General features: G+C 40.4%; 1 protein-coding gene across 1 annotated transcript in view; it reads left to right on the forward strand.

Annotated features, from left to right (window-relative positions):
• The window catches only part of ptprfa (protein tyrosine phosphatase receptor type Fa), a 243,987-nt gene that overhangs the window by 203,773 nt on the left and 19,906 nt on the right, over window positions 1-20,308 (forward strand). The window contains exons 24-27 of the mRNA XM_014333895.2: window positions 5,715-5,747; window positions 6,314-6,411; window positions 17,313-17,436; window positions 17,529-17,704. Of these exons, the coding sequence (XP_014189381.2) occupies window positions 5,715-5,747; window positions 6,314-6,411; window positions 17,313-17,436; window positions 17,529-17,704 (431 nt within the window). The remainder of the gene's footprint in view (window positions 1-5,714; window positions 5,748-6,313; window positions 6,412-17,312; window positions 17,437-17,528; window positions 17,705-20,308) is intronic.

The raw sequence follows: 20,308 nt of genomic DNA on the forward strand, positions 1-20,308 counted from the left end.
AACACAATTACTTTATAATAAAGCAAAAATTGGGAAACGTAAAGTCTTTACATTAAGGGCCATCAGTCAAACAATACTGTTGGTCTGGGTCTAAACAGAGCGTGTTGTGTGTGACAGCTTTTGCACTAGAGCGCGTTTGCTGTCGCATTTTATTTGTAGTGTGAACGAGCAGACAAAAAAAATCGGATTTGATCAAAAAATCTGACTTGAGCTTTAAGACCTGCAGAGTGAACGCAGCCTTATTGTCACCACATAGACCAAAATGTATTCTCCGCTTTGACTCATCACAGTCGCCTCCTTCGGCTGATAACAGCTGAACACACTTGTGTCATTCTTTCTACAATAGAAATCAAAGTTGTTCCCGTATCTGTTGCAGAAGTTGCCATAAATGTGTGGCACACTGCTTTTATTTTAATCCAGAACACCTGCAGAAATCAGTAACACCACCGTTACTGCAGAACAGCTTTAAAGTGTTCACCCGTTTTGTGTTCCCTGAAAAAAGGACTTTTTGTATGATTGTGAAACACACACTCTTTTTCATTTTGCTGTAACCTTTTAACCTCTGGCGGTTCATCTCTTGCCTTTTGTACTGTTTCAATCCATTGGACTTGAACAACTTGAATTGCAGTAAAACTGGAAAAATGGAGGTGTTCAAGCTTTTCACTGGCAGTGTATAACATGTGATATTTTAAACACATCATTACTAATTCGTCAGAGACAAATGCAGAAGCGCTGTATGAATAAAATACATATTTACAGTGTCCATGGAAAGAGGTGAGAGTGGCAGCCAGGTTCTACTAATTAACTGCACTTGATGAGCAAGTGTATAAAAGCAGAGGTTTTGACAGTTTTCTGGTCCGGAGCATTCAGGTGTGTTGACACAAAATGCAAAGATGACAGAATAAAGACATCAGCAGTGATTTCAGGGAAATCTTGTTGTTGCCCATCAATCTGGAAAGGGATATGAAACCATTTCCAAATGATTTAAAGTCATTCTGCAGTTACAAAGATTATTGTCAAATGGAGAAACATTCAAAATAGTCACCAGTCTTCCCAGTATGTGCAAGTCTCAATTTCACCACAAGGTCAAACTGTGCAATCTGCAAAAAATGCAAATGCTTCGTCTTCTGGTCTACAGGACTCGGTAAGCACGTCAAATGTTAAAGTTCAGTTCATTTTTATTTCAAACATATACAGTCACCAACATTTCATAATATTTTTGGGACATGGACACCTTGAAGTCATTATGTCAGACATGATCTCTTCTATCTAATTTGAGAGCGTCTGTCCAACAGCTACAGGAAGCCTTGGATGAAAATGGCCCACAGAAGAAAGGGAATAATAACAAGAGCACCAGCAAATCTGTTAGGAGAAAAGAAAATAACCAAGGTGTCGCAGCCCAGACCTCAACCTGAATGAAGTATAAAATCTTCAGAAAGCTTTGCCTTGGCTTAGTTTTTGTTGAATAAGAATGATGCTAAATTTTTAAGTTATGGCCTGATGCATGAAACCTTAGATTTTCTTTCCATATGATTGTGCAATCAAAGACTAAATTTACCATGAAAGCAATTAGAGTGAGATATTTCTATTCAGGTGTTCAAAAGAGAAATCGAATGTCTTCACATCCAGTGATCGTTGAGCTGTCCATTCACCCTGACCTCCTAGCGAGGACTTTGTCCCAGTAACTTAGTAACCCTTTATTCCCATAAGAATTACTTATAAACAATTAGTTTTTATATTTTTAGTCTGCATGCATACTGTAGCTCTGTTTTTCTGTTTTATCGTCTCTTTGTGTCCTCATTCATTCTCCCATCTGACTGTTTAACTGATTTTTAGCTTTGTTTTTCATCTGTTCTACGCCTCCCAGCATCTTCTCTTATCCTTTTCTCCCACCTGTCTTTCAGTGGGAAGTTTTAAGCATAAAGTATGTCATTGTTTTTTTTGTCCACGTTCTTCTCTCTTGAGATGGGTGGCATTTACCTGTGGTGGCAGCAGCAGGAGGGATTTTGGCTGATGTTGTTTACTCGAGCATAAATTCATCAGCTCACTTGACAACCTCTGCACGCTGGGTGGCCTCGACGTTACTCATAACAAAACACTGGAAAAAATGACAGATGATATCATGATAATGAAGTCAAACTGTGATCTCTTTTTTTTTTTCAATAAAATGGAAACGCTCCACAACTTTTAGTTGTCAGTTCGGGTGACCGGGGCCATTTTGCTTTTGTAGAATTTCCAGGTTCATATCAGGTAACAGAATTAAACTATGAAAATCTTCATTTCCCTCTTTAATATAATGTGTATACAACAGGATTTTCATGATAATGTTAAAAAAAAAACAAGTAATGATATAAATTTATTTAAACTTCCTTGTGTATCAAAAACTTCACACAGCTTTTTCATTTTATTTTCTACTTCCATCATGGACTTCCTTATATCACTCTACAGACAAGGCCATCAGGTGAACTAAATCAATAAAATACAAATGCAGCCACAGAGATAAACCGCAGTTTTTGGGTTGGTGTCCAAACTACTGACTCGTGCTGTATAATCCTTGTTTTTTCTCTAGAGGTTTTTCCAGTTTAAATATTTGTCATTTAGTTCCATTTATGTCTGTCTAGCAGGGCAGTAAGCCTCATGTGCACCTTCTAAATGAATTGCAGTGGAATTAATGGACAATTTGATCCAGTATGAGTCGCTGGGTGTTGTCCCTCAGTAGTTTTCAATTAGTTAACCAATCAGAAGAAAGTAGGCTTTCTGAAACGGGAACAGGGCTTGAAGAGACAGGAGCTAAAGCAGGTTAAAGAACCCAATGCAGACAGACTGATTAACAGAAGGCCACTCAATGAAGCTGACGCAGAGTTTAAAGACAATATGATCCAAACAAGCTCACGAGATCACAGAAGGAAATGCATGAAAGACTGAGGCAAAGATAGAACTATATATACACATGGAGTGATTAAGGGATTGGAGACAGTTGGGACAGAGGTGCAGACGATCAAAACAGTGAGACGGGGAAAGTACAAATAAACACAAAGCAGTACAACAGGAGCTAACTCGGTGGATGACCGCGATACACAAGCTGTGCTGAACAAAGGCAACTGTGAGGAAACTAAACTCAAATAACAGAGAACAGTAACTAAACACTAGCTACAATTCAAACACAACAAGAGATACACAAGGGTGCAAAAAGTTCACAACTTTAAAGAAATAAACAAAAAGTTACAATGAAACCAAACAGGAAACACAGAAACAACTCAAAGCTTCAAAGAATACATAAACAAACATGATACACAAGGGATGATAACGTAGTAACTACTAAACATGAATGAATGCAAAACACAAGGAAACACAAAACTGACTCTGCAGAAGCCACAGATTTAAAAATTGTTATAATAGTTTTATCAATGAAGGGAAATCATTCACACAGGAATACACTAACACAAAAGACCAACAATGCTTTGTGTGCTTATGTTCGTTCGTCTGGTCATGATCTCGAACTCTGAGCATGTTACTACTTCAGCTTGAGCTAATTATTTTTGCCCTGCTTGTGAAACAATCAGGGCTGAAGGCGCACTCAGACACGAGCTGGTACTCACTGCTTCTGCTCCCTTCTGAGATAATGGCAGCCAAACTCGCTGTAACTTCCCACCAAGGCTCATTCTGGGACATCTGTGGCAACCGAAGAAAGCGCAGAGCAAAATAAGGAAACACGAGTCTGTATCTGAAAAAGAAAATCGCTTCTTCAGCACCAAACACATCACCATAAAAGTCTTGTTGGAACAACATCAAGTTTTAGTGTTTCTATTAAGCATTCACATATACAGAATTCACATATAGTGACGAGTTAATAAAATTGTTACATGTTACTAATGATTGCCTCTATCTTATGCTACACGCTGCTATTTTGGTTACAGTATGGATGAGATTGGAGTAGATGAGGATGCAGAGGCGCTGGATCAAAGTTCCAAAAACGCTCCAAACTTTTAGTGTTTTTGCTTCTGTTGCAACCTGACGTCTTTGCAACACGTAGCTTAAATGGACACTCTTGGACAACTGTTAGGCCACGCCCAACGCTGTTAGGCCACACCTAATCAATGTGCTCTCATGTAGTTACACATGTTTAGTCTTAATATTTGCACCATTTTGTAATATTTTGGAGTTATTTTATTCAAAACAAGCACTGTTGGAAATGAAAGTTCTCTCAGCAACATAATCTTAATCTTGGTTGGACTGTATAAAGTAGATCTGCTCTCCTATTTGCTGCAATCATAAATCAATAACTAAAACAACACCTTTGATCTCATGTCGAGTGTATTTATTGCATATTTCTTGCTTTAGCACAAAATCAAACTTAGACTTTAGTCCAATCAGTCCACAGCACCAAGGTCAGCCTCAATTGTGACAGATTTTCTTATGATGCTGCTTTCAGACCCATACTTCTAAATATGAAGGTTTTTGTTTTGTTGTTCCAGGTATCATTCAGCACATATGACATATATTGTTTAAATTATCACAACGAGCAATTTCAGGTTCAATAAACATTCATTTTACCCAAATGATTTTGTTCGTAATGTAGCAAAGACTGAAGTTGTGAATTAAGTTTGCAATAATTTTACAACACTGGCAAAAAACAAAAAGACGTTCACTATATGATTACTCGGGTGAGTTACTGAGGTCTTGTGATTGGTTATCGTACCCAAATCCTTTTAGAAGCAGCCATCTTGGCCAGAGTCTGAGCAGCTGTTCTGAAGCTGCTGTGTAAATGAAAGTGAAAAGACAAAGTTCCTATTGGCACAGGGACAGTAAAACCACTTTAATACAATCATGATTTAAATCAAATAAAAACAAACAAACAAAAAGCTAAAAGTTGGCTAAACGTTGGCTACTGCTGTGCATAGACAGGTTCCAGGATGTAAACATCTCAGTCCAGAGCATTAAACAGATACTGTGCTGGTTTATTATGGCTGCAAGTTTTTTTAAATGCATCTTACATATATTGGTACATATGCTTCTGGTTTCAGCTGTTTTTTCCTCTCTGGGACAGTAGTGAGAAAATCACCACTACAATAAATTTCAGGTTGGGTGTGATCAATGACTCTGTTACAGAGTCATTGATCACACCCAACCTGAACCAATGTGTCTGTGAGATGACGATGAACGTGTGTCTAAAAGAATGTCGTTTGCATTAAGATCTCCTTAGCAAATATGTAAAGTATACTTCACTGGGAATGAAGGACCTTCAAACACAGGGGTAAGGGCCTTTAAGTGTCAAGAGTAAGATGATGAGCTTCTTGAGGCTTTAATGCTCCTTGCCTAAAGAAATCCTCATTTTGAAAATGAAAAAAGGGAGACGTTTTATTCTTGGCAGCTGTGGTTAAACACAGATGTAAGAGTGCCAAGAACCAAACATCCAAAGGTGCTAATAACAGCAATGTTGGACCAAGACAGCCCAGTTTAACCCAAAATGGACAGCTGAGTCGGACCACTTCAAATGAAACCAAAGAACAAACAGATACGAAGCACAGTCAGTTTATTGATTACAGTGAAACTGATGTTAAATTCTTTTAAATGCTATTTAGCCATCTGGGAAAGTTGTGTTCAGCGTCTCTTAAGTCTTTGCTGAGTAGGGCAGCTCCTTCCTCACTGTTCCTTGTGTCCTCTTGTCCTAACTGACCCCTGTGCTTTGGTTTTGCCTCATCTTTCCCACACAGGTTCCAGTGTCCTCAGTTGCCCGAATACTCCAAGTTAGTTTTCAATCCTCCTGTGTTTTACTAATGTTTCCTTTCATTCCCGCCTGGTGCCCTTTTCTGTTTTACATAGAAGCCTTTAGAAGTAGAGACCTCCCATTTATCACCATCACCTTCTCTTCTCATGACCTGCCCATGTCAGCTATTTTACACCAAGTGGGTTTCATTAGCGCTAAATGTAGACTGTCTGTCTAATTTAATAAAGCAATACATCTACCATTAAGTTAAAATATATACATATATATTTGACCACATCAGTTAAAAATGCTGTATTTTTTGCACCCCAGCCACCTTCCCACTCACCAACTGCTTTATGGGATTTCTTTAACCAATCAGCATGCTAGTTGGTGCTCATCTGCAGCGTGGTTACAGCATGCTGTTGAAGAGCTGCACAGCCAGACATCATCCCTCTGCTCAGCACACAGCACTCTCACTGTCACCTCATATCACTGCGACCAGTTAACACTGAGCCTTCAACATGCATCTGCACTCTGTGTGCGCACACATTTCTGTGCATGTGTGTCTGTGATGGACGGCACTCACCACTCTCGCTGTCTCTGCAGGGATGAGGGAACATCCTCCCATCGCTGTTTGTGACCTGGCCGACCACATTGAGAGACTCAAGGCCAACGATGGTCTGCACTTCTCTCAGGAGTACGAGGTAAATGTCCCTGCTCTTATACACGCCTTTCAAGTAAAGCAATGCACATTTCAGCCACTGTCAGTTATTTCAGATTTTATAAGCTAGTTTTCCGTAGAAAAAGACCTAGATGTGTAATAGGAAAGCCGCAATTACTGTGGTGTACAAGAGTGTGAGAATTGATCCTTCATGGTTCAAAATGGAGAATTAGGTCAGTTGTAAATTGCCAGGTGTATTGCTGCGGACCTGAGTGAATGCAGTGCTGAGTTTTCAGGTTGTTTGGATCAGTTTTTCTGATGTTTTGGCTAAAAGTTGTTTCCTGTTACCAGAGTTTGCACTGCAGTCATTGCTGCACACTCTCGGCTGTGTGTAGAGGGGTTCACATGAACACAAAGACGTGCCCTTTTTTGGCTTTGAACCTAATTTAGCTTAAAAAAATGTTCTAGCTTTTTGAGAAATATATTTTTTCTAACAAAAACAGCTGGATTCAGATGATTTATTTACCTTTTTTTGTTTGCATGTCTGCTTCTTCATACCAGTCTGCTCCTCTGAATAAGCACAATCTAAGCACACACATATTCAGTGAGCGTGTCCTTGCAGTTGTCCTCTTTTTAAAACAGAGCAGTTCTTCTTTGCCTTAATAATTGATTATAAAGTCACTTTAGAATAAGTGGTCACTTACGAATGTTAATCTCGAACTTTCTGGGTTCAAATTTTATGAGCAGCTTCTTCATCCTTCAGCCATCTTTAACTTGTTTTCTCTCGAGCACTTGAATACTCTCAACCTCTCCTGTGGTGAAAGTCATCGTCTCTTTCCACCTTGATGACAGCCCTGCAGCTTCTCTCTCTTTTGTCTGGTTTGACGCCTCGTACTAACATGCTGCTCCAGCTACACCTGCATAGAACAATATTAGCTCAAAGGGAGCTTTGTGTGGGAGGTGCCAATTATGAGCTTAAAATAAGTCAGTGCTTTTTAAAGACAATAAATAAGTGAATTTCCTTATACTAGTCAACACTATAGATCAGTTGTTTGTTTTTTAAAAACTGAGCTGATATCAGCCTGAATAAGATACAGTGGCATAATATCTTTAGCCCCTCTTGAAGAAGTGAAGAGAAAATAATCTCCTTTGCTGACTCAAAACTTTCTTTTTCTTGATTTTTAGCCATCTTTAAACCTACTGTTTGTTTCACTCAGTCCACGTTTAAACATACATATTTACACAAACGCATCTGTAAAATCAGCATTTTATTTTGTAACTAAAATACCTCACACAGCACATTTTCCAAGAACCATTTTGCCCCCTGAGATGTTTTCATTTGTGTTGGCCGAGCATTACAGAGTTAAAGTTTAGATTAGCCAAAAAAAAGGATGCTGCTAAGTATGCATGACTTCTCTGCTTCCTTTCCAAGAATAATATTCGACTGCTTTTACCTACTGTAAGAGCCAGTGAGGGATTATGGCTTGTTGATGTCCTACAAAGGAAGGTAATTTGCATTTAAAGTGGCGAATTTCCAAGCGGATAAACCAGGACAGATGGGTGCACTGTTTATGCACAGCAGAAGGAAGGGGGCATATAAATTATGAAACAGCAACTGAATCAACTTTTCCACCTTTCCCATTTTTTCTTACCTCTGTGATGCAATGGAGGGAACTTTCTGCAGACAAGTTGTCCTGTTTGCAAAACAAGACGGTTCAGTTCAGATACGAACGTTTTGGTTTGAATGATCTGTTAAATATGATTCTTCAGGAATTATCTACAGATCCCACAGAAATTAATAACACCTTTGTCTCGTATTATAAAACCCTATATAAATCTGACAGCCCACTGGACCTGGTAAGCCAAAATGCTTTCTTGGATAGATTGATCTTTCCCTGTATTTCTGAGGATATGAAAAATGAATTGGAGAGAGAAATAAATTTCAATGACGTTTCTGATGCCATTACGAACATGAGAGGTGGTAAGGCTTCGGGTCCTGACGGGCTTCCGATAGATATTTACAAGCTATTTAAAGCAAAATGAATTCCCCCATTATTAGATGTTTATTTGGAGTCCTATGAAACAGGGCGCCTCCCTGCTACATTTCGTAGTGCCCTGATCACTCTCATTCTAAAACCGAGCAAAGCGCCAGCCGAAAGCGGTTCTTACAGACCCATATTGCTGTTAAATTCTGACTCCAAAATCATAGCTAAGGCTTTGGCTATGAGGCTGGAGAGGGCTCTTCCAGCCATTATACACGGAGATCAAAATGGTTTCGTTCAAAATCGCCAGGGGTTCCACAACGTGAGGAGAGTTCTCAATATAATCCACGAATGTGAAGAGTCACCTGATACTGCAATACTATCACTCGACGCGGAGAAGGCGTTCGATCGAGTTGAATGGCCCTATCTAATTGAGGTGCTTAAGCGTTTTGGATTTGGTGATCACTTCCGCCGATGGATTGAAATTTTACTTGCTGATTCGGTTGCAATGGTATCTACCAATAATCTCATCTCTAGTCCTTTTGAGCTATCTCGAGGCACCAGGCAAGGGTCTCCGATTTCACCTCTGCTTTTTGTACTAGCCATGGAACCTTTAGCGATAGCAATTAGATCACATCCCTCGATCCATGGTATTAAAATCGGGGAGATGCTACACAAAATTGCAATGTACGCTGACGATACTGTTGTGTTTCTATCACACCTTGCAGAATCAATACCATCTCTCCTGAAGCTATTCGATCAATTTAGCAGTTTCTCTGGGTTCAAAGTGAACGAAGAAAAATCATCCATTATGTTTTTAAATATGAACGAGAGGTTGAAACCAGTTGTATCCCACCCATTTGTGAATGCCGCAGAGGGATTTAAATATTTAGGCATCAGAGTAACCCCAACGATAAGCAATCTTAGTTCAGCCAATTATGAGCCCTTGGTGGTAGGGTTGTCGGATGAGATCACTAGATTAATATCATTGCCTCTTTCTTTACTGGGAAGAATAAACATAGTAAAGATGACTATATTACCTAAATTCCTATATATCTTTCAGTCAATTCCGCTGGCCCCTCCTCCTTCTTTTTTTTCCAAGACCAGAAAGCTTCTTTCTAATTTCATCTGGAACAATAGGAAGCCAAGACTCAGACTCTCCCTCTTGTATTTACCATATGATAGGGGAGGACTACAGTTTCCAAATTTAAAATGGTACTATTGGGCTGCTCAGCTGAGGACCACTATGTTTTGGTTTTCAAACGATATTTCCCTTCCCTGGTTAGCAACTGAAAGAATGTCCTCAAAGGGTCTGTCGTTAAATAGCTATTTATACTCAGCACCCTTTAAAACTTTAAAGAAAATTACTACTAATCCCTTTGTAAAAAACACTGTTGTTGTTTGGCATGAAGTACAAAAAATGTTGAATGACTCTCCTGGGTTGTCCTGTTTCTCCCCAATTTGGGGTAATGAACTCTTTGCCCCGGCTAAGAATGACATGGGCTTTAAAGCTTGGCTGAACAAGGGCATTGCGAAACTACAGGACGTATATGAGGAATATTCTCTAATGTCATTCAGTGAATTAAGGGCAAAGTTTGATTTACCGCAGAAACACTTTTTTAAGTATCTGCAACTTAGAAGTTTTATTCTGGCACACTTAAACAATTCAGTGCACCAACCCCCACTCTCCATCCTAGAAACTCATGTTACAAAAAACTGTTTTGGTAAAAGACTGGTGTCCCAGTTTTATAGCCTGTTAGTTGAAAACCATAAGGATAACTCTGATAGTAAAAGACGGGAGTGGATTAGTGACTTACAAGAAGATATTTCATATACTGAATGGGGTAAAATATGTTCAAAAACACACACTCAAACCATTAACACTCGTTTGAGAATGATACAATTTAATTGGATAATGCGAACATACATATCCCCTGTACAATTAAATAAATTTGATCCTACTATAATTGATCTATGCTATAAGTGTAATAGGCATCAGGGTACACTATATCACTGCCTGTGGAAATGTGAAGAGATCCAAAAATTTTGGAGCTCTGTGTTAAAATATATCTCTCAGATCACAACTTCTCCTGTACCGCTTTGCCCTAAGTTATGCATTTTAGGCTTGTATCCAGATGACTGTCCTCTGTCGTGTGAGGAAAGAAGAATGGTCGATCTTTGTTTGCTACAGGCCAAACGCTGTATCGCCTTATGCTGGAAGAATGTTGGATGCCCCTCTTTTAACCACTGGTTAAATAACTTAACATCGAGTTTAGCTCTTGAGAAACTGACCTATATTGTTAGAAAGAAGGCTTCTGAATTTTACAACATCTGGAAGATATTTTTGGATCTACTGAGGAGTGGGGATGTGGGGGGGCGGTGAGTGAATAAGACAACTAGATAATGAATAATGTCTGACTTGCTGTTGGGAATATACTGTGTAACCTATATTGTGATTTTTTTATTTTAATTGTATTTATTTGTATGGTTTGCTATCTTAATTTATTTAACTATGCATTTATTTGGAATCTTTTAGGATTAACACTTCAATTATCGTTATTACTATTAATATTAATATTATTATTATTAGTATTAGTGTTGTTATCATTATTATTTTAATGACTGCCATACGTTCATTTTATGTTGGTGTTGATACTGTTGAAAAAACAAATAAACATACGTTTAAAAAAAAGATTCTTCAGATGGAGAAAAGGAAATGCACAAAACTAGGTTTAGATGTCTTTGAAAAGTAAATTTGATTTCTGATCACAAAAGTGTAAACTGTTAAAAAACAATATCATTGTTATTGTTATGACAGCAAGCTGCTATCTACATACTTTCTAGGGTATGTGAACAGCTGTATCGCTTCAACTATCTTGAATTTGGGGTTCGAGAGAGACTTTTTTAGACATGTTCTTGTTTAGAAGATCATTAAAATGTCAGGTGGTCTTATCCATAAACCATACTGTGGATGAAACATGGATTTAGCGATCGTGACTCATCCACTGGTTCAGATGTTGAAAACTTAGCTTGCTTAACACCGACGCCACTCTGTTGTTACAACAAACTGCACAACAGGCAGACATATTATTTTCCATTAAAAATGCTCCAAAGACATCAGCATCACAAACAAGTCAAAAGGTCAGTAAAAGGACTGAAGTTTTTGGCCTTGGCTTCATTTTCAAAACATCTGCGCGGCTACAAGTCTTAGTATCAAGTCTTAGATGATTATTAATTAGCATTGTTGTTGTCTTTCTCGATTACATGAAGTTTTAAGAAGGCAACTTCTCCACAGAGCAACCATTTGCTACACATGCTGAAGTGTGATTGAGAAAGGATTTTCCAGAGGATGAGGCCAAAGCCTTTCAGAGCAGCAGGCTGACACTGGAGAGCACATTGTTGGGACGTGAGCCCAAAGTCTGCACAAGTGTCTAAAACCAGCCTGCAGAGCACATTTATTAACTTTCTCCAAGACTTAGAATAAGAAATGCAATTATTCATTCAAATTCCATTTTTTAAAAATAAGTAATGCAGACGACAAGTTTAGTGTTTGTATCCACTCGTGATGACATCCTGAGTGTGTGATGTGTAAGATGCTTCTCAGGCATGTGCACTAAAGAGTTCATTAAACTTTGATCAGGACAGAAGTGACAGAAGCATAAGGTCTCACACACACTCACACACACTCTCACACACACACTGTCCCCTGTCCTGTTGCAAAGGAGGCCCCCGTCATTAGTCCACAGTGAGAGCAGCAAGGCTTGAAATGAAAAGCTGATAATGGCTGTGTTTAAAATGAGACCTGCCAGAGGATCCCACAGCTTGTTACGTCTGATAAATGGGCCAGTCTGTTTGGGGACTACTGGAGACCACTTCATATAACGCATATGGCCCTGAAACAGTGATTCCCTTCATTATATCATAATGATTACATCTGCTATTTTGGCTGTATCAAATGGTTTGCACAAGTAAAACTTATTTTGGGCTGATGCTCAGGACTCCTTACAGGATTTCTAATATGATCATTTCTAACTCAACCTCAACATTTTTATTCGTGGACTCTTCTAGAGTAGTATGAGTCACAGTCGCTGTTAGTTTGTTCACTGCCCAAAACAAGACAGCCCCCCTCCCTCTGAATGAAATGTCTTCTGATTGGTTGTCCCTTATAAAAAAGAAGTTTTGAAAGGATTACAGGCGGGGCTTCTGTGCTGACAGCTAGAACTGTGTGCCTGGGACGAATAGACCGCACCCACCCTGATGGGTGCGGTCTATTCGTCCAGACAATTTGGGATTCATCCTCAAGGACAATATGCAGACTGAAAAATCCAGGGACTAATAGATGACACGGGAATATCTTTTATAACATTGTGCAGATCAAAGAGTAGAAAACTCATTTCAGTCTGAACCCTGAGCTTCTGGCTTAAAGGCATTAATTATTTTCACATAGATTGACCTCATTATTTGAAACTGGAACCAGTAGAACAGCATGTGACTGAAAGGGAAAGGCAGCCTAACACAGCTCTGTTGAAAGATCTGTTTCATATCTGCTGCCCTCAGCACTGCCATGAAAACTGCCCACGCTGCTGCTCCAGGCCTTTTCCACCTCACAAACACCAGGCGAAACGAATTTCATTTGAGTCCCTTTAAATGTCTCAGTAAAGCATGGCAGTGAACCTGTGTGTACCACAGCGGGCCTCCCATAGGTGCAACACAGTCAGCATTAAAGCACGTCTGTGTTTTTCTGCTGTGTCAATTATTAAAATGAATTTTTAGGATGGGCAGCTGCTCAGAGTGCATTAGAACTATCTCGGGTCACTTGCACAGAAAACATAACACATGAGGAGATGTTTTATGCCACTGTCAGTAAATCATCTGGGAACTAATCATATATTAAAAACTGATGTGTCTGTTGATGATGTTATCTAAAATATTTTTGCTGAACTTCCAGTCAATCACAAGTACTGATGCCTGTGCTGCAGTGTGACTGTCACTGTTTCTTTTTTATTTCATTTTCTGGCTTCTGCTGCCTGCACAGCAGGCGGGGTGGTGACAGTGGGGGGGTTTGAAACTTTGTTCAAAGATGAACCAAAAGAAACAAACCAAAACCAACACCAGCTGCCTACTGAGCAGGAATGTGTAACCTCTGCAATGCTGTGTGTGTGCACTCAAGATAATCTACACTTAACTACAGCTGAGGTGTTATTAATGAAGCTGTGTTTACATCAGGGCTGCCACGATTACGTCGACTATCAAAATCGTCGACGACTGATTTAATAGTCGACGCGTCGTTTGAAGCTTTGTAAGATCACAAAAGACGCAGGAATAAGTAGCAGGATTTAAGAGTGTAATAACGGACTGGAACAGAAGATGGCAGCACTGCATGTACAAGGATGCCAGCTGCCGTTAAACCCCGAAGAGGAAGCTGTGTCCCAGAATTCATAGCGCGGCCCTGCTTGTCACTACCCGATCCGTACCGGAAACCCGATCGGTACCCCGCATGCGTGAAAGGTCTCTACTTCCGGTCGTAGCGTTTTACGATAGTTATGGGTCAGAGTATCTGTTAAGATGTTAAGAATAACAAGTATATCTTAAAATGTTTGCAATAATGAAGCATTTCAGTACAATGTAGACAAAAACGAAAAATAAAAAGAAAGTTACGGATCAGGACTCTCCGATCCTTACTGCGCATGTGTAAAGTCTGACCGTACAAATCGGGTCTACCCGATCCGTACCGCGCATGTGCAGATGGTTTCTTCTTCTTCTGTTCGTTTAATGGCAGTTTACTCCCCAGTGTACGAGGATACCGCCACCTGCTGACCGAGCGAATAAACCCTATTGTAAACTGAATTAGCGTCATTACAAACGTGTGTTAAATCTGATTTAGCGATAGTCGAGTGTGTTTATGGTTGTCTGTGAGGAGAGGATTGTTGGAATAGTGATGATGATGTGCGCTATCACTGTCAATTGTCAGTAAACACTTCATCTGGCTGATGAATCTACACGTGAGATATTACAAAGTCTGTATTATTAACTCTGTAATTAGGCGCCATTCTTCTTATTTTACGGCGCTGTTGCTCAATCGGGGGACGCTCTCTGTTGAGGAGAAAAGCATGAATTTCTTTGTATACAGATTATCCATTGTTTAAATGTCCCGGGCAGTCGAAAAGGAGGCAGAGCTGTTGAGAAATGCTAGGAGCTAACTGGGCGCTAACCGTATCATTCAAATATATTGAATGTCGCAATGTTGGCAAAGACGGGAAGTAACGTAAGATTTGCGCATGCGGGGTACGGATCGGGTAGTGACACTGCTCAGTTTCCAACAATGGCGGCAGCTAGTTAGTTTTAATATTAATCTTATTATTCTTTCTGGGTCACAAAATAAATGTTTAACATATTTTCAGGCGAGAATGTAGCTGTGTAAACCTCAAATATCTGCTCAGTTTATCAAGACACCGCATATTTTCAAAAGCGCTCCAACGTTTTCGGAGACGTCTGTTACCCACTAGCTCGATAGCTAGCCGGGGGCTAGGCTCACTAGCGCCGTGAGAACACCGGACTCCCGGCAGATCGTTTTCAAACCCACTGCTGTCTTTCGCTACTCAGGTTAAACATGATATATACAGTACCAAAAACACAGGCGACATCAACACTCTAACCAAATGCATGCCTGCAGGAGGAGCGTAAAACTCCCGTAGTAATCTTGGCTGTTTTGTCCATATCTCCCATAATGTCTTTGGTCAGTCTAATCACTTTAGATTTGGAATTTGGTTTTTGTAAGTGTTACTTGTGGCTAATGTTTGATGGTTTATGTTGCCAATACCAGTTTTCCTGTACATAGATAGTGTTTAAACCTCTACCGAGGTTAGATTGTTTGAAATGTACTCATTCGTAATCATGAATTTATGTGACTTTAACTCTGACTGAATGACATTCATAGTAGTTTCTTTTTCCATTCAGCTGTAAGCTGCACAAAACATCGCTGAGGGCTGCAATTAGCAAACAAGGTGTACTTGGAAAACCCTGGTTGTAGAAGATGTGAACAAAGAACACATTTATGTATGTTTGAACAACAGTGTGAAATAAAATAGATGCAATGTGTGCCTGTGCCGTTTGGGGGGATTTAGTGTATTAAAGGTAAATCAGTTATAAATTGCAGTCCACTAAATCTGCACACACTGAGTGTGAGCTAACCCTGTCACATGCATGTGCTTCACAGAGGCCTGTTCCTCTCTCTGTGTTTACCTGCTTTGTTTTTTTTGTTTGTAGAAGCGCAGATAGTGATTACGCTGTCATCGCAGTAACTGATCTACATGTAGGCGGAGGACATTAGCAGTAATGTGAGTGGTTTGTCAGTGCAGTGTACTGGAAGCCTTACCTAACAGGCTGTTAAATAAGATGTGCTTTCAACCTGTTTCCCCATTGTCATTATTATCAGTTGTAGAGCGCAGCGCTGAGCAGCTATGCAGCCAGTCAGAAAGAGAAAAAGCAGCAGGATATTAGAGCCCTCGCCACCGATTCATTTTTCCCGTGCATCAGTATCTGTGTGTTTATTTACAAGTGTGTGTGTGAGATTTCTTTTTTTCCAGGTGATGGGAGATAAGCAGTTGGAGCATAAAAGATCAATCAAGAATAACAGTATGCAGAATGCCATTTCAGTTAAACCTGTGCCTGTGCTCACAGCCAGCAATCGATAGAGACTGTTAACAGGCAGTAAACCTGCCTGGTTCATATCAGCTCACGAGTGCAGCAGAGGTAAAGGAGGCAGAACGGCTCGCACGCTAATTGAAAGACTGGCAGGTTCCTCAAGTCCGCCTGTCAAAGTCACTGAACCCCAACTAATAGCCAAACCGGGTGATTAGGCAGCAACTTAAAAACAAATAAAGCTGACACTGGTTTCTTCATCAGGTCAAAATGAACTTTGTTCATTTGATTTGTGTTTCCTCCCACATTAAACTGAGGTTCTTTCCTTTGTTGGGCGACTGCATAAACAAAAAGCCGCTCAGTGGAGTCGTTAAAAACAGTGACTTTCTGCAGAGCTTCTTTAAAACAGCACATGTGGCGTGACCTTGCTCTCTAGTGCCCTTCTTATGTGTTGCTGGAAGTATTTGTGCCTTTTTCTTGCACCTGGTTCGACTCAATAAACATCACTTAGTAATCCAATAATTTCCTTTTGACATGATATTTTCTGTTGGCCCAACCATGCATTCAACTACTGTTTCAAATCTATACGTAAATTGTCCAATGAAATTGTTCCGACAAGATGATGTAGCTAAAGGTTGATATCAGGGTAGCAAACATAATGTAGTTACTCACTGACTTCATCCTGCTCAGCTTTGAAATATCACCTGAAGCAGCGACTCTGCACTACATATTTCAGCAAATTCAATTATGCAGCTTAAGTAGTTGATGAGTCATTCCTGAGCCTCTGATCATTATACTTTTGCATAATTTAGGCTTCAGCATTAACTTGTTTTGCTGTTCTCCTGTGAGTCTCTGCGTCTCTACCTCTGCTCACAGGTGCTTTTCAGCCGGCTCATATAATACAGCAACCCCCATCTCACTAGAGTTTGCCTGCTTTCCTGCCTCTGCCTTACTGTTGGTACCGAGAAATAAAATCGAACACAGGTCCTTATCTCTTCACTTTAAATATGATGCAAGTGGTCCCCATCGTTCAGTCTCATATGAGGAAAAAGACATGTCTAAGGCCATTGTCCTAAACCTCACCTCAGTGCTTTCCTTGATTCACCACACACCGAGCCAGTAGGTGGGTGGGTGGGTGGGTGGATGAGATTTTAGGAGTGGAATGTGGATTCAGGGGCTTAAAGATCAACCAGGTGATGGAGCTGCAGGCTGAAGGAGGGATGATGAATTTATGTCGCATATATCGGCCTGCACTCTTCTCTCAAAGAAGAGTAAAGATGCTCTCTCACCCACCTCTCACTCCCAACGCTTGTGTGTCCAGTCTATTGATCCAGGACAGCAGTTCACCTGGGAGCACTCCAACCTGGAGGTCAACAAGCCAAAGAACCGTTATGCAAATGTTATTGCTTACGACCACTCCAGGGTCATCCTCACACCCGTGGACGGTGAGAAACAGGCAGTAGTCGACCTCCATTTTCTGATCTGCTGCCATTTGTTTTTGTTTGCTCATTATGTCCAACTGTGCTTCTTGCTTAAGGAGTTCCAGGTAGTGACTATATAAATGCCAACTACATTGACGGGTACAGGAAACAGAACGCTTACATCGCTACCCAGGGTCCGCTGCCAGAGACGCTAAGTGACTTCTGGAGGATGGTATGGGAGCAGAGGACATGCACCATCGTTATGATGACTCGCCTGGAGGAGAAGTCACGGGTGAGCTCCATTCATTTTGCAGGAAGTACCAGACAGTTTTTTATGGCCTGAACCTAAACATAAAGCTTTTTCTGGCACTTCCTTCAGGGCTATTTTTTGGGGGTTAAAGAAGTTATATACTCTGGGAGAAACTCCTGCGTGGGGCATCTGAAACCAGAACAACCTGAACAACCTCAAAACCAAGCGACCTAGACAAAACCAGATGAATAGAAGCACAAAAAGTGGGAAAGATGTCAAATTTCAAATCTGGAGTGGTGGATAAGAGACAGACAGTGGCTGAGGTTCAGCAGGCTAGACAGCGAGTAAGGAGAGAGGCTGGTGTTAATGGAAATAAAACGTTGTTTTCTGTCTGTTTTACAGCAGTTCCAATCAAAAACGCATAATAAACACTAAACACACCTCTGTCTAACATGCAGGGACGCTCTGCTTGTCCTGTGCACTTTGGCTGTGTATGTTTGCAGACTTGCAGCTCTAATGCAGACAGAGAACAATAAACAATAACAGAACACTAGCAGCCTAGACCCACTGCAGCACAACTAAGAGAGCATGCAGAGTCATGTGATCCAGTCCTAACTATAAACTTTATCTAAAAAGAAAAGTTTTAAGCCTGATCTTAAATGTAGAGAGGCTGTCTCCCAAATCCAGACTGGGAGCATGTATAATGTAAGTGGACCTGGTCCCAGCACATAACCCTGTGATTCCATGTATACTAAATATGTGGTTCGGTACATAATTACAAAAATAAAGTATATGAAGAAGACTCTCAAAAGAAGATCATTTGTAACCTTCATTCATGCTGTTTCTGTGCTGAGATGAATTCTGAATCGGACTCAAACATTTGTCTGCAGCTGATCAGTTCGGTGTTTGTCAGCTACGTTTTCAAAAATGTTTGAAATAAAAGGAAGGTTATAAATTGGTCTGTGGTTAGCTTACACAGCTGAGTCAAGTAAAGGCTTTTATAAAGTAACGGTTTAATTAGCAGCACCTTAAAAGCCCGTGGACTGTAGCCCATTAAGCAATAGATTCATCATATTTAAAAACTATAATTAATGGGGAAGCTTCTTTGGGCGGTCTTCTAGGAATGGGGGTCTGAAAGCCACATTGATGGTTTAGAGGAAGAAATCTTTAACGTTATAATATAAGTAAATATCAGGAGTTATTACAGTTGCTGTACTTGACAGCTGTAAATGTTTTTTCACTAATAGCTGCAGTTTTATTTATGAAGAACTTCATGAAGTTTTTGCCAGTTAAAGTTAAAGGAATATGTCCAGTTGAATTTAGAAAACTACAAACTGCACAAAGTTGCCTGACACGTAAGTGACTGTGTGTGAACCAAGGACTGCTTTAGTCCTCTGGCATCCATCTATTCACTTTCCTAATTATCAAGCTTAGGCTCACATGGACCATATCTCCTGGAGGCTATCCTGGCTGTTCAGGTGAAATACACTCTGGGCAAGCTGATAGTCCCCATCACATGACTAATGCAGAAAGACAGACAAGCATAGACTCTTGCATGTGACCTATTAAGAATCACCAATGAGCCTGACACCATATCTGTGGACTGTGTGAGGAAGCGGGCAGAGGAAATCTGCACAGCAGCACCTTCAGGAACTTTCTTCCTGTGAGGCAGGAGTGCTTATCAGTGCAATGTTCTGCTACTGCAAAAAAGTCTTCAACCATCAAGTTTATGTGTACCATACAAACTTCTGACACGAAGCGACCCCCAAAAAGAGCATCAGTTGCAAAAAAACTAAAAATCCCTGGTCAGTTATTTGTGTTGCTCCTTTTTGAGCTCCATCACTTTGAGATTTGGCTTGAAGAAACATATTGTGCTATAGCTGTATGCCTCTTTTCAGTTCAAGGACGTTTCACATCCACAGCTCCGTATCTCTGCTGGTATGTGGATACAAAGTGACACACATTGGGCCTCACTTTAAACTCAGTAACGAAGCACTCGGTCTTCCTCCTCTCCTTCAGCATTGATGTTCATTTTTACTTCCATTGCCTGTTAACTATCGTGCTAGCGTGCAGGTGCAGTGGAGGTGAACCTGTCTTTTATGTAGAGCAAAATGTCTTACAAATAAAGTGGTTTTTGGGTTTGATGAAAATTTCAAAGAGGCGTTATTGATTTTGACACAATATGTTGTAGTCATACAAAAACGCATCATCCCAGCTGATGGAGGGAGAGAGGTGGTGGCTTGCTGCAACCCATAATTTAAGAATATCAGAGCACAGTTGATATATTTTCTAATATTTTGCTCCATTGCTGTCTGGATGAAATTCATTGATTCTCTCACAATGGAAAATACATTACAAACAGGAGAATATAAGACAGGAGGCTGGAAGAGGATTGTCGATCCTCTGATTTACTGCTCTGAACGTAGCTCACTCGCAGTACTGATGAGCTTGGCTCAGCAGCAGCACGCCGCCTGTGGAATCACATGGCAGGTAGCAGGGTAGAAACGGCGTTCATGTGAGTAATGATGTGAAACCCTCATTCTCACTGTTAATAACTCCACAACCACAGGGCAGAGCTGAGTGCCACAGCACTGTGCCATTACTATTTGTGACAGTGGCCATCAGCCCTCTGCCAGAGCCAATAAC

Source organism: Haplochromis burtoni, unplaced genomic scaffold (assembly GCF_018398535.1).
Source record: "Haplochromis burtoni strain Fernald_Lab_line unplaced genomic scaffold, NCSU_Asbu1 Contig_5, whole genome shotgun sequence".
NCBI classification, from domain to species: domain Eukaryota; kingdom Metazoa; phylum Chordata; class Actinopteri; order Cichliformes; family Cichlidae; genus Haplochromis; species Haplochromis burtoni.